Source organism: Vanessa cardui, chromosome 8, assembly GCF_905220365.1.
Source record: "Vanessa cardui chromosome 8, ilVanCard2.1, whole genome shotgun sequence".
Taxonomy (NCBI): Eukaryota; Metazoa; Arthropoda; class Insecta; order Lepidoptera; family Nymphalidae; genus Vanessa; species Vanessa cardui.
The window spans coordinates 13,221,433-13,236,897 of NC_061130.1; the positions used below are offsets into that span (position 1 = coordinate 13,221,433).

At 32.4% G+C, this 15,465-nt stretch overlaps 1 protein-coding gene across 1 annotated transcript in view; it reads right to left on the minus strand.

The window, feature by feature from the left end:
- Nucleotides 1-1,332: 1,332 nt before the first annotated feature.
- Nucleotides 1,333-15,465, minus strand: part of LOC124532033 (histone acetyltransferase KAT7) — a 30,851-nt gene continuing 16,718 nt past the window's right edge. The window contains exons 9-12 of the mRNA XM_047106659.1: nt 7,481-7,574; nt 4,375-4,628; nt 2,791-2,974; nt 1,333-2,023 (exon numbers count right to left, since the gene is read on the minus strand). Coding sequence (XP_046962615.1) covers nt 2,882-2,974; nt 4,375-4,628; nt 7,481-7,574 — 441 coding nt within the window. The 3' untranslated portion in view covers nt 1,333-2,023; nt 2,791-2,881. The remainder of the gene's footprint in view (nt 2,024-2,790; nt 2,975-4,374; nt 4,629-7,480; nt 7,575-15,465) is intronic.

Sequence of the window (15,465 nt, forward strand, 5' to 3'; positions counted from 1 at the left end):
ATAATTGTTATAAATATATACACAAATACATATTAAACAAAACAAAAAAAAACATATACAGACAAAGAAATACAAAAATATATTCATCAACAATGGTATCTTATAAAAAACATAGTATGTCATGAGAATGATGGACTCTGGTTAATTTTTCTGATATTTTAAATATATAATGTATTAATTACTAATGATATATAATATTTACAGTTTTAATAAATTATTTAGCACATGACATTATTTACATAATCACATGACGTTATAAATAAAAAAAAAAGTTCTAATATCAGAACTCCTAAAGTACTATAAAAACTCATTCATACAATTTCATAAATTTAAACTACATATTATAATTTATTATATTATACTTATAACTATATCATAAACCACTTTTAGTTAAGTATTCTTCAACTGCAATGCGATATCGATACGACATATCGATACAATCGAATGATTCGAATATGACAGTCATTCAAATTTAAAATAACCGTTATTTTATTTTGAAAATTAATCGAGTAGTCATTCAAATCGATTCGAGTCATATAATCACTTCGATTTGCATTATTTATATAGACAAATATAACCAAATCCAAATATTGTGAACTGCCTTTACCCCAATTGATAAAGACAATATTATCAAAACACAACACATTTATATAAAACGACATATGTGTATAACAAATAACATCTACAAGATACCTTATTTTTACACGCTATCTATTCTATTCAAAGATATAAACGGCATAATCTCTCTTAGATTTCTTAAAGATAGATAATTATAATATCAGAACACGAAGGGTTTTTATATTTAATTATTACTAACATCATTATATTTAGGGTTGAATTAATAATACTCATGCTGTTAGCTCTTATTAATAAACGTCATTTTTTTTGCTTTATCTGTCAAATTGATAAACGTCAAGTAAAATTTAACCAAACTAAAGTATCATATAATAATATTATTAATTATATAATAAAATTAAATAAAAAATGTCCTTATAATTGTAAAATCAAGTCAAAACAATGCTCTCGATTTCAACGTATCCTGAAGAGAACATTTAATAATAATATTTATTTTTTCTATTATGTTGCCAACTTAAAAAATAATTGCAACAATGAAATTATATAATATCAAATGTGTTAATTATTAGGTAAGATAATCGTGTGAAATATCAAACGAAACAAATATAATATATTATAGTAAATATAAGATACACGTCACATGTTTTTTTATCCGCACGCAATGAACTCTAAGCCCAAATGGGGCTTGCTCAGGTTTGGGCACTAGTCATTTGGTTCAGATTGACAGTTCCATTTTTACTTTGTTTTTACGCATTCTGACGTAATCAGTTAACACTTGTTTTTCGTGGCGTTTATTAATAATACTAACTCTATTCATTTTAGATGGAGAAAATAGTTCTTCTAATTAGTAAATTTAAAAATGACAATTTTACTATTTACACCTTACTAAACGAAATTACCTTTAATTTAATCTAACAATTCTTAAATGAACTTATTATTAATTAAAATAAATAATCTGTATTTACAAAAAAGTTCGAATTACAATTATCAAAACTCTTTTCTGTACTATAATTTAAACCTTATAATACACTTTGCTATACTATACTAAATTATTTGATATCGTCTTCGAAAAACATCTTGCTATGATGTCAAACAATGGCCCAATGTTGGCGCCAAACTTTACTTACTATTACACTAAGACTGTCAAACAGTTTGATATGCCAACGCCCCAAGTCCCCGATCGCTATAAACTCCACACACTTTTACACTTCCAACGTTTCAAGAGACTTTGCGCAAATCTTCCAAATAAAATTCGACCAACGACGACCAATTCCATCATTCCTTATTTACATACCATGCATCGATTTTCTCTTCTTCCAAACATTGGCTTATTTGCGATCTGCGCGAAATGTTTCGAATGCCATCAAAACATTTCAAGTACGGAAATAGTCGGTCCAGTAAACGTCGCCAGTGTGAGTGAACGCCAGCCAGACGACCGGGGAACCGTCTGCGAGAGAGATTGTTTTTAGTTTGAATTTAAGTTGATACATTTGTTATTGGTAAAATCTTTCGTTAATTAATTAGACGCTGTCGTATCACGATGGAAGTTTTCACTAAGATCCACTTTACGGTTTTCAAGCGAATGAGCAAAAATGGCAAACATTTGACGCTGAAATGAACGCTGACTCGACCTTTTTATTTTCAAGAGATTCAGTCAACAAATTAGTTGGGAATGATTGAGTCAACTATGGATTGGTACATCCATGTTAGAGAATTACATTCGGAACGAGCAGATGTCCTCAAGATGTTTAACATCACCGGCGATCAGAAGACGATCTAGATGTACATATAAAGCAAGTTGCATTTCGGGATTTGGACCAGATATGAATTAAACGTTGAACATGAGCAGTTGGTAGGATAAGTGAGTTGCTACTATCACAATTTTTTTTAAAGTTTGGTAGTGAATTTACATGAAAAGGACCAGGACATTTTCCATGATTCTTAAAATATATATTGTGTATCGGTCCGATAAGACCCAGTGGTCCAACGGCTACTTGGTAAATGGGTAAATCATGAAGTCCAGGGCAATAATCCCAGAATAATAAAAGCTGTTGAAGTTCTCAGCAGCCGGTTTGTCCAGGGCCCTAATCTCAGTATTAAAAAAACTGTTGAAATTCTCAGCAGCCGGATCGTCTTATCCCGGAGATGAGGAATAAGTCTGGAGTCCAAAGCCTATCAGGCCCGTGGTATGAGATAAGTAAGAGCATCGCCCACCTGCCGGCTAGAGCGAGCGCGCGGTGGCGGCGGGCGGGCGGGCGCGGCGGGCGCGGGCGCGGCGGGCGCGGGGCGCGCGCGGGGCGCGGCGTCAGCGGGCCGCGCCGCCCGGCCACCAGCGCAGGCACGCCGGGTCCACGCAGCGCGCGCGCCCCGCACGACGCGTCGCTTCCTCCAAAACCTCCTGCACGCACGACATTAAGTACCCATACGAAAATCCAAGATCGAAGACAGTGTTACTTGGTGGTAGGGCTTTGTGCAAGCCCGTCTGGGTAGGTACCACCCACTCATCAGTTATTCTACCGCCAAATAACAGTACTCAGTATTGTTGTGTTCCGGTCTGAAGGGTGAGTGAGCCAGTGTAACTACAGGCACAAGGGACATCTTAGTTCCCAAGGTTGGTGGCACATTGACGATGTAAGGAATAGTTAATATTTCTTACAGCGTCATTGTCTATGGGCGATGGTGACCACTTACCATCAGGTGGCCCATAAGTGTTCTCGATCTTAGATCTTCGATTTTCATAAATAATCACGGTTACATTAGTACCTAGTACAAATAGACTCTACAATCCTTCAATCTCCAACCTTTAGTGAGAGCCTGACTTCTTTCAGAATATCTCCTGAGGTAATGTGGTTTTTAACATAAAGACTTTGACACCGATAAAAAACCTTTCTGTACTTGCAATTACATTTGCAAGATCTAGAAAATTAGAAAATTAGATGATCTATTCTTTATATCGATAAGTCTTTTTATGATAATGACACGGCGTTCCTCTAGCACCTCCTGCACGCGCACGACCATGAACACCCAATCGAAAATCCAAGATCGAAGACAGTGTTCTCGATCTTAGATCTTCGATGTTCATAAATAATCACGAAGGTCGCATTCAGGTAAGTTAATGTACCTTGTGGTAAAACTGCCTTAATTAATATGAGACAACATCACATACATTACTCTGATCCCAATGTAAGTAGCTGAAGCACTCGTGTTATGGATATCAGAAGTAACGACGGTACCACAAACACCCAGACCAAAGACAACATAGAAAACTAATTGTAATCTACATCGACTCGGCCGGGAATCGAACCCGGGACCTCAGAGTGGCGTACCCATGAAAACCGGTGTACACACCACTCGACCACGGAGGTCGAGACATTCGAAATCACGGTTACATTAGTACCTAGTACAAATAGGCTCTACACTCACCTTGAGTGAGAGCCTTCTTTCAGAATTTCTCCTGAGGTAATGTTGTTTTTAATATAAAGATATTGACACCGATAAAAAAAAGATTCTATACTTTCAATTACATTTGCAAGATCTAGAAAATTAGAAAACTTGATGATCTATTCTTTACATCGATAAGTCTTTTTTATGATAATGACACGACGTTATGTGCATACTATTAATCACCTTACTATTATCTTAGACAGAAGTTAACTGCTGTATAGAATAACTAAACTCAATATTTTATTATAGAAAGCAACAAAGTATACATAAAATGGCATGACAAAATAAACTCATAAAAAAGACAAACAAGGTAACAACATGATTTTCTAAATAGTAAAAACAATCGCTACCGACCTGTTTCTTCAACACGATATGTTTTCCCTTCCAATACTTCATCAACCCTCTCTCTTGCAGCGTCGAGACGATGTCCGACGACGCGATCGCCAGATCTTTGCTCAGATCACGTATGCACAGCGTGGAGCCGGGCGCCGAGCACAATCGCTTCAACAGTGCCTCCTTCCAATACGATCGGTACGAAATGAGACCCAGATCCGACAACGGCGTTTCTGGCGACCCAACCTTACCCTCGACTTTCGTGAGGAGATAACCTAGTTAACAAAAAAAACATTGGTATAGGTCACGGAGACGCGCGTGTCGCTCATCGAATATTACAATTTGCTTTCGAACAAACGTACGTTCCGTTCCACGAATTTCTTTATGTTAATGATATGTATTCACATTTATAAGTGCAATAATGTTTGTATTTATTTATTAGAAAAGCAAAGCTAGCGACTAATTGTAGTAATAATTATTGATTTATTTTAGGCAAGAATCTGGATGGATTATAAGTGATTACAATATTTATTTATTATAGTACATACTACTTGTATATATTCTTACATTGATAGTTACATTGTATACTTCGTAATCTTATTAGCATAAAAGCATCGTTATAAATATGTCAGTACACATTAGGAAGAGTATTATAGTCCTAGACTCATATGTAAATAATATTTCGTTAAAAATTATAAATTTAAATTTAGAACATCCAAAATATTTTACACCACACAATTAATAATTACAATAATTATAGCTATCGGTATTTATATAATAATTAATGTTACTTTAATAGGTTCATATGAATTTGTTTATTTAAATTTTATTAAGCAATACCGTCGGATACTTATAACAAAACTAATGCATTGCAAACAGTAATTATTGACAAAATCTGTTACCTATCGTCCCTTTAAAAAAAACATCAAAAGCATTAATGGTTTTTTTAGCAAAAATAGCAATGAAATCAATTATTCATAATCGAATTACACAACGACATTCTCTCATAACAAAAATCAGCAATGCAAACGTGAAAAATATCGTTCAATCTTTTAACCAATTACAGACGATAAGTTAAAACTCGAACGTAACAAATTAACACGGCTATCAAAATTCCGCGCATCCAGAAACCTCCGTGGGACAGGCGTGGGGGTGTCTAGACTACAGACCGATCCATACTGCAGTTCATCGATCCAGGTCGGGTCGACGGCCGAGTCGCGACGCCACCCCCGGCAAAACAAACCCCACTACGCTGTTGACCGCTCACCTGAGCTACGTACGATTCGTATAGATCACGCTTCGAGCATCACAATTATTGTTTACTATTAGCAAGTGTTGCCAATTGATATTGTCTCGTCCCATTTCAACTGACTTTGTTACGTAATCATTGGGCTAATTTAACTAACGAGGCTAACGGTGTGATTTCTATCATATTAAAGTTCGCAAAATATGATTTTATATTTTACATAGATTAGTCTGGTTTCTATTTTTGAACGTCAAAGTTGTTTTTACTCCTATAAAGATGTATCACATCGAATGTCACCCATATTAATTTTTTTTTAAGTGTTTAGTGATAAGTCGATGGCGTAACTTTTTACGAAAAAAAAAAAAACAGTAGATTAAGCGTTAAATTTTTCAGTTTAAAGTATCAATAACTTATATTTTTATTGTTTTGTTTGTTTGTTTGTTTGTTTTACGTCAGGTGAATTAAAATACTCACGATTGATTTAATCATGTCCTAGATCGTAATATAGGTCTTTTATATTCGATTGAAATGAATGAATGAAAATGTTCCCAAAGACAATGGAACGCACGTGAATGGTTACCACAGTTCAACTAGATTAAAGTTAAAACACACAACGCTGATAAAACTAGTTCCATTGCTATTACTAATATAATTAAATATCATCAGTAACTATTATTGATTGTTTTGACTGTAATTTTTTTGTTTAATTATGTCACAATATATATATATATATATATATATATATATATATATATATATATATAAATATATATATATATATATATATATATATATATATATATATATATATAATTATTAATAAAAAATAATTGTGTCATTTATTTTTATTTAATCTTTTGTTATTGTATAAATAAGCATTAGGTACCCTATCTTTAAACAATAATATATTCATTTTCTGTCAAATAGGTTGCTTGGCAGAGATCGTTCTTGCGATAATGCAAGTTATTGAACGCTAACTCATTGTATACCTATGCTGAGTTATAATGGTATGTTGCATACATTAAAATGTAAATCAATTAATGTAAGCAAAATAGATATTTTAAAAAATTTGCAATACATTTGTTGTTATGTAGAGATACCATTTCAATTTAGGAATAATATAAACTACACATGAACTGTAAATACGACGATAGTCCACAGTTCTAGACATGATGTTCCATTATTGAATCCGTATACATAAAGTGTATTATATTTTCTATATGAGAGAAATTCTTAACTCCTAACTGTCATTACGTCTCTTTGTACACTTAATTGAAACCTAGCGACGATTTAAAACGGCTTACAAAACTCCTTCGATGAGGACTTTTCTTTCTATGAATCCTACATATACTTAATTTATCTAATTAGGCGTCCCTATTATTTACTATTATTATTATTTACTTAATAAAACCAAAGCGTAAAGTAGACGATAAAAATCATAAAATGAGTGTTATCTTATGTCAGTTGGAAAACCGCAGTGGAACACAGCATTGGAATAAGTTCAAAGCGTCCTTTTTATTATTCGAAGGAAAACATCGTCAGGAAACCTGCATCGATTGAATGAAATCCTGTTGATGTAACACCATAGTTGAGTAATCTCGAATCCTCGTCCATAAGATAATAAGAGGAGATTTACTGGTAGTTTTATATGTACGTTTTATTTACTGGTAGTATAGTATAATATTATAGGATTTGTCGTAACTGGCTACTATATATGTTTAATGTTTGTGTTACTTTTTATAACTTTCAATTACAACACTTAATATATTAAGATTTTTTTTGTTTATACAGTGTTATTACATTAAGGAGAAATTTAAGCTTAATATAATGACAATGTCTGTGTGTTACTGTAGTAGTTAGTATGCGTTATACTTTACTTACTGAAGTCGATAAGCAGTCGCCCGTACCCCTGCCGCTGATACGGCGGAAGTGTTAGTATGCACGATACGTTGTAGTTTAAGAAGGAGTTCTTTTCCTGTTGACAAAAATAATGTGTTTTTTATTTTATTTGAAACGATTGATATTTTAATGTAATTTGGGAACACATTAATTTTTAGTTAGAATATTTTTTTTATGGTATAAGTTTGCGGACGAGCATATGGGCACAAAGTCCTACCATACCTTACTTGGCGGTAGGGCTTTGTGCAAGCCCGTCTGGGTAGGTACCACCCACTCATCAGTTATTCTACCGCCTAATAACAGTACTCAGTATTGTTGAGTTCCGTTTTGAAGGGTGAGTGTGCCAGTGTAACTACTTGCACTAAGGATTATGTCCTTAGTTCCCAAGGTTGGTGGCGCATTGACGATGTAGGGAATAGTTAATATTTGTTACAGCTTCATTGTCTATGGGTGATGGTGACCACTTACCATCAGGTGGCCCATATGATCGCGTGCCAACATATACCATAAAAAAGAGTCCTTGAAAATATTAAAATAAATAAGTAGTAAAAACAAAACATGAAAAGGAGAAAAACATTTAAAAAAAAATAATAAAATTGTTACGTCTATATTGTCGAGCAACGCCAATTGCAGGGATAAAACAGTTCAACCCAATACGCATAAACTGATAGCTTAAATCCAAAAAAAAATAAATATTTAACTCACAAAAGCTACGTATTTAAATCGAAGTGACGTTTTGAAAACAACATACAAATTTTACACTTCAATTATTTAAACTATAATATAAAGGATAGTTCGCTGAACTCATTTGGCACCGAACACATAGTTAGTTTATATTACTTTATAGCTTATAAATATCCGGAAAAATATGTTCCAAATCGTAATACATTTTAAGTGATTCCCTTTGCATGTCTAAGGCCGGTCCTGCGACTAAGCTCTCTCCGATTGAGTCTAAATGGCGTCCAATCGGATTACGAGAGTAAGGGAATAGTTCCACCTGTCCTTGTGACTATACTATACTACATATATGTATGTATGTGTCCTGCGAATTTATCGAATCGAAATAAATAATAATATTAACACGTCGATCATAGTCCGGTTATTTTCGGCGGTTCTTCTCAGGTAAGGGTATTTTATTTTCCGAATCCGTAATCTGACAATCAATAAGAAAGTGTTATGCTTCTGTATTAAATAAAGGTAGGTAAGGTAAATGATAATAGTGTGAACATATTGTGTTTGTTTTTAATCGATAAATTCAGAAAATATACTTTAATAACCGTATAGCATTCGAAACCTTTATCCAGAAATAACATATTACTTAAACCAGAAAAAATAGCGATACTGAGTTACTTTGTCCGCGTATGCCTATGTCTGCATGTACCTACTCATATAAACACGAACACAGATTATTTATTATAGTTATTACAAAAAAGAAAATAAAAAGAAAAAGTTGTTTTTTTTTTGTATTAATTTACAAAATAGAAACAATGATCAAATTTAAACATTTTTTTCACTGAAGGCTTTTAATTTATTGATTGGAAATTTTCATAGCTCGGCGGCATATGAGAAGTTGTAGAGAAAGGCTACTTACAGACACAGAAAAACATTAGAAAATATCACCGATTATTTTCAACCAAAAAATATTCATATGCAGGTTATAGCAATTAAATTTCGACATTTCATGTAAAGTCCGAGTCAGCCGATAGTATACTATAATATAAAATGAAAGTAATAAAAACGTTTTTTTAGTTTCATACTTAAATATACACATTTTCATACTTAAAAGTTTATAGCATTTACATTTGTTTGATTATTTTATCGTTTATGACGTAATTTATCTCAAGAATGAAAATTATAATGATGATATACATATATGTACAATGTACATATATAATATACAGAATATATACAATCAAAATTCTGAATTATATTAAAAGCAATTAAAATTAAGTTGACAAATAAAAATATTTATAACAATATATTATCTTAACAAAGTGTTGATTTCTTTTTCTACTTAATTACTTGATAAAATTGTTTCTTTCTTTAGAGCAGCATAAGATACTTACAGAGGAAGACGTATAAAGTATCATACAAAAGGTGTATAGATAGCAATATTAATACTTTGCATCAGCGCTAGAGGATCCAACGTCGAAGGAATCCAAAAACTCCAAAGAACTTTCCAATTTCGTATCGCCCCGCGGCCCTCGTGGGGTTTAATGAAGACTCAGAACAGACGTCTAGATTTATTACGTTACACCAGCGCCGTCTAGACGTCTGGGGAACATGTTTACATCCGTAAATTGTCACTGGGGTGAGCGAGGGTACGCTTATATTATATGTGGGACGTTTCAAATGTCTTTTTGAGGGGACTCCATGAGGACGTGCGGGTATAAATAAGTCGTTAAAATGTATTCGTGAGGATATTAAGTATTAATAAAATGTTCAAATTGTTTGCGATTCCTTTTGACGAATGTTTTTTTTTTTTTGTTAGGCTGTTTATGTCTGGACTATTCGTGGGATGTCATTGGAGTAATGATTGAAAATATTACAGTTTTATCATTTATTTTAAACATATTATAACAAAAATATATAATATTGAATATCTTTGATGGTGATCAATGAATGATACTTACAGGGTTTGTAATTATTTTTATAAAAATCCATACATACTTAGAGTAGTAATCTGTATAATAGACAAAGGTAATCTATATCTATATAAAAATATATACCTATATAAAAACTGCACATAATCGTAAAATTGTTTTTAGTGTTGCTTTGTGTTTTTTTTAATATAAATATTTGTTTCTTTAAAGTGTGCTCTATTAAAGAAACAATTTGTTATAATAGGTAAAACGGTTGATGAAATTAATTTGATGATCATGACATCTAGCAGAAATTGCAACTGAAAACGTTCGAGTTTAATAATAAGAGCAATTATGCAAAATACTATAGAACAGAACACAGTCAGAGGGCTAATGAGTAAAACTAAGTGAAATAATATTTTATAGTACAATCGTAAGTGTTAAAGTGAACAAAGCTGTGGCACGCAATATGTATGCAAAGCAAATTTTCATATTTACGATTACGATTTCATTTAGCATTTTTTTAAATCAAAAACTTTTTTAAATTAAAAACTAATACTTCGAAACTAATTTTATTCGAAATACCTTTAAGTAAGGGCCAAAGTTCCGTCGGGTCAGAGGTTGTCAAAGATTCGGGAAGCGTTCCCCCCGGTTCGACGACCCGTCAGCCAGTCTGCCCGCCGTCTACATTTCGTACAACTTGTGCGAAATAATCGTTCGATGCGTCCGTCTGTGTTTACAGAGGTAGCGGGAACACTCGCCTTTGTTATATTAACAATTTATATTTTAAAATTCAATATTTCGACGTGTAATATTAAACATAAACATTTTTATAGGGTTTATAATTTATTTAGTAAAATACAACTTCAGACCTTTTTATTCTAATAAATTTTCGTTACTTACTGTAACGTACGCAGGAAAGAAACACTATGCAAATAGATATTTTCAATATAGAACCAAAAAAGAGCTAAACAATTAAATTTAGTTCCATTTTTAAGTTTAAAATAATTATACTAATATATATATATAATAATAAGACATCAGCAGGGTATTCGATTCTATAATAAATTTACGAAGAAATTTGAAATAAGTAAATAATGTATGTATATTATTCGGTACAAGATTATATAGACGATGTAGTACAGAATTGAGGAGTATTTGGACTTGGTGTAGGACGCATATTCTCTTTTCCAAACATAAAGCCAAATAAACAAAATTTGACAGCAAATTGACGCGGTATCAATAGTCGAGAGATTCATTGATCTGTGATATTCATTAAGGATTTCCAAAAATATATTATATGAATATCGACGAAACTGTTATCAAAACTTTGAAAGTAAAATTATAGTGGAAATTACTCGTTAACTTTTATATTATGTATTACTAATAAAGATATATTAATAAAAAAAAAAAACTCTTAGTACTGCAAAATAAAGCTGAGTTATTTGCAAATCGCATTAAATAAGTTAATCTACGGTTTGTTAATCTTTATTCCTACTTCCAATGGAATAGGCTATACATACATAAATTTAATTTTAACCTTAATTACGTGTATATTAATAACGACACAGTATACCTAAACAGTTTCTTGTTTATTTTTTTATTAGTACCAACTTACAAAAATTGATTTATAATATTACAAAATAGAAAAATTTACTAACGTATTATAAAGACTTTCAAATGTATATGTAATTATAATTTGGTCACTTTACATATTAATGGTTGTTTTTAGGAAAAACAAATTCGAATTTAATCTATTTCCGGTTTTACAACAACCGTGTGTCCGGATGTGGGGGCGTCGACCTAGCTGTCTCGACGTCTCCAGTTTTATATATATGGATTTCATCCGAGACACTTATCATACTATGTTTCTGCTATTGATTTTCAACTGTCTGAGTGGCCGATGTACAATTATTACCGAAACCTTGTCTTATCTGAGGGGGATGTACATAAGTGGATTCGTTTCTGGGTGCTTATGTTTGTACAAAGATGTCTTATTTAATTGTCTATTAACTGTTATTATTTGATAGTATACAACAGATAATAATATATAACAAATAAGTATGAGAATATAATAATAATAAATATGAGACAACTGAAGCACTTGTGTTATGGAAATCAGAAGTAACGACGGTACCACAAACACCCAGACCCAAGACAACATAGAAAACTAATGGTAATCTACATCGACTCGGCCGGGAATCGAACCAGGGACCTCAGAGTGGCGTACCCATGAAAACCGGTGTACACACCACTCGCCCATGGAGGGCGTCTATATATTAATATATTAATAAATCCGTTCGTCAGTACCACAGAACTATAAAAACAATTCAAGAAACATACTATAAGAAAATATAAATTAAAAAGCAAGATACTGAAATGTAATAAAAAATATAACCATTAAACATTTATATTTTAAAACCTAAGAGGTACGTATTTTACTTGCAAGACAAAGTATACTACTACGGCGTAGCTCGTCTACGAGCTGTCACATTCACGTTACGGTAGTGCTACGATGCTACGACGTAGCTCGTAAAAGGGTATTAATGAGCGTAAAAATGCCAGCACTTACGTTTATATTTTCTTTTATTAGATTTACATTATAATAATTAAATTAATCATAACAGTTATTATTGTAACTAATTCATTTGACGTGAAGAAATTAGAAACTTAAAATGATTTTATGAACTAAATAAAAACATAATATTTCATTTCATAAAAAGTGATTTTATTTTATGTGCTATACTTGTCCCTTCAAATCCATACACTTTTCAAATAAAAGGAATTCATTCCATTATTAAAAAAAAGTAATTTTAAATATTTATTTTAACACTCCATAACCATACATATTTATATATTATTTTTAAAATGAGCTGATTAATATGTATATGCGGTTCGACAAAATGCACTGAAATATATTTATTGTTGTCATATAATTTAATTGTAACTAAGTTTTTATTTAATGTTTATCTTTAAGAATATATTTGCTGCATAGTTTATCAATATAAGAATTAATAACATTCAATGCTATACGTAAACGTATATTAATGTATACGTTACTATATAAATCTTGACCGCGTGGAATGGTGACAAGAATACTAGCAGCATTTCTTTAAGTTAAAATAGTTACAGAGTTATAACCAAATTCATTATTTCAGGCGCACAAATCGTTATTTTTAGAAACAGTAGAAATAAAGACAAGACATTCCTTAGCGTTTATAATTGTATTCATTTATACATATAGTATGACAATTAAATTAAAAAGTATAAGTATTTATATAATTAACATATTAGTATATAGTATATAATTTATGTATGTAGTTCATTCAAAAACATTCCACGAATAATATCATTTATAAATCTTGATCTTTCTATGGATTACAAACTACTGTTTTTTTCGACAATCAAGTACGAACTAACATTGTCAAGCCCACATAATAATGTGAATAAAACATTTTAGTATAGTCAAAATGTACGTAAACAAAATGAACATTAGTCATAACTAGTACGTACTAATTGGAACGGTTAAATCTGTTTGCTAATCAAACGCCATCGTTAATTATTCCCGAGGGACGTTGCTCATTATTCGATGGATTATGTAATCGCTAAAGCAAACATTTAGTTTGTGTTTGAAACTCACACACCTTAACGAGCGATCTAAGAACTAGCACGCACTGGTAACTTTTGTCACGGTGACTGTTTCGTCACTCTTGTCGAGCCCATGAATATGTATGGAGGTGCGCGCACATTACGACGTGACATTTGTGTCTGCATCTCTACATATTCACGGACTTGTGACTGTGACAAAAGTTACCAGTGCGCGCTAGTTCTAAGTTGACAAGTCAGAAGTTAATCACGAGTGAATGGGCATCTATCATCACATATTATAAAACAAAGGCCCCGGCCGCGTCTGTCTGTCTGTATGTTCGCAAAAGACTCCAAAACTACCGAACAGATTTTCATGCGGTTTTCTCTAATAGACACGGGGATTCAAGAGGAAGGTTTAGGTATATAATTTACTAAGGTTTTTGTGTAAACGAGTTCAAATGGAACGACAATTGTTAAACATGTCGGAAAAAAATCAAAGCGTCACCGTTTTTATCGGAAACGCTGTATTATGTCTTATCCCTTCGTAGAAATAAAAATAAAAGGTAAAAACCTTCAAAAACTTATGTCCACCCGTGCGAAGCCGTGATGGGTCGCTAGTAGAATACGAACTCTAATAAAGGATAGGGATTCGAACAAACGTAATACGAGGTTTTTATTGTTACTGTTATACTGTTTATTTTAATTTTATTTTTTTATGGTATAGGTTGGCGGACGAGCATATGGCCCACCTGATGGTAAGTGGTCACCATCACCCATAGACAATGAAGCTGTAAGAAATATTAACATTCCTTACATAGCCAATGTGCCACAAACCCTGGGAACTGAGATGTTATATCCCTTGTGCCTGTAATTATACTGGCTCACTCACTCTTCAAACCGGAACACAACAATACTGAGTACTGTTATTTGGCGGTAGAATAACTGATGAGTGGGTGGTATCTCCCCAGACGGGCTTGCACAAAGCCCTACAACCATGTAACTGTATTATATGCTTGATTGTATCGGTAATTTAACATCAAGATCATTTGATTATTTTGAGAATATTGTAAGCCGTTTCAATAACTGACCTTAAGGCTGTTACTGTTTATGTACAATTATTTTAATCTCATTTACAAAGGTAACAAATAATTTTATGTTATAAATAAAAAACTGCGTCTCCGACAAAGGAAAGCTGGTTCCAAATTCCATAATAGTTCTTACTGCTTATACAAGCTCATTAACTGTGCAGTATTACTTTAACACCGAGACGAAACGACACTCCAAATATATTATATGTTTGAAATACACTTTGTTTCTCACAAAATAAGATATTTTAAATATTCTATAATATAACGTGATTCAGATCTTTATAGTACATACTTGGTATAAATGGCACACCTTGGTAGTATGACTTTGTGCAAGTACTAGTACTAATTAGGTACTACCCACAAAAGCAATTCTGAATATTGTTGTGTTTCCATTTGAAGGCTTAAAGAGCCAATACTACAAGTACAAGGAAATTGAAAACTTTGTTCCCAATGTTGGGGGCGCATTGGTGATATGAACAGACCTTCCTATGTTTTATTACCCTTTATAACAAACGCGCTAGTATTATTTTGTATCTCTTCCTGTAATCATGACGCGTAATGCTTTGTTCTAAAAACTCCTTCGCCAACATTACCACAAATACTTCATTCATTAGATGTGGAATCGAAATTTTATTAAAAAGATACACATGTACATTTACAAATAGTTTCAAAAAATAATCAAATGTAATTACGATTCTTTTAATTTTCA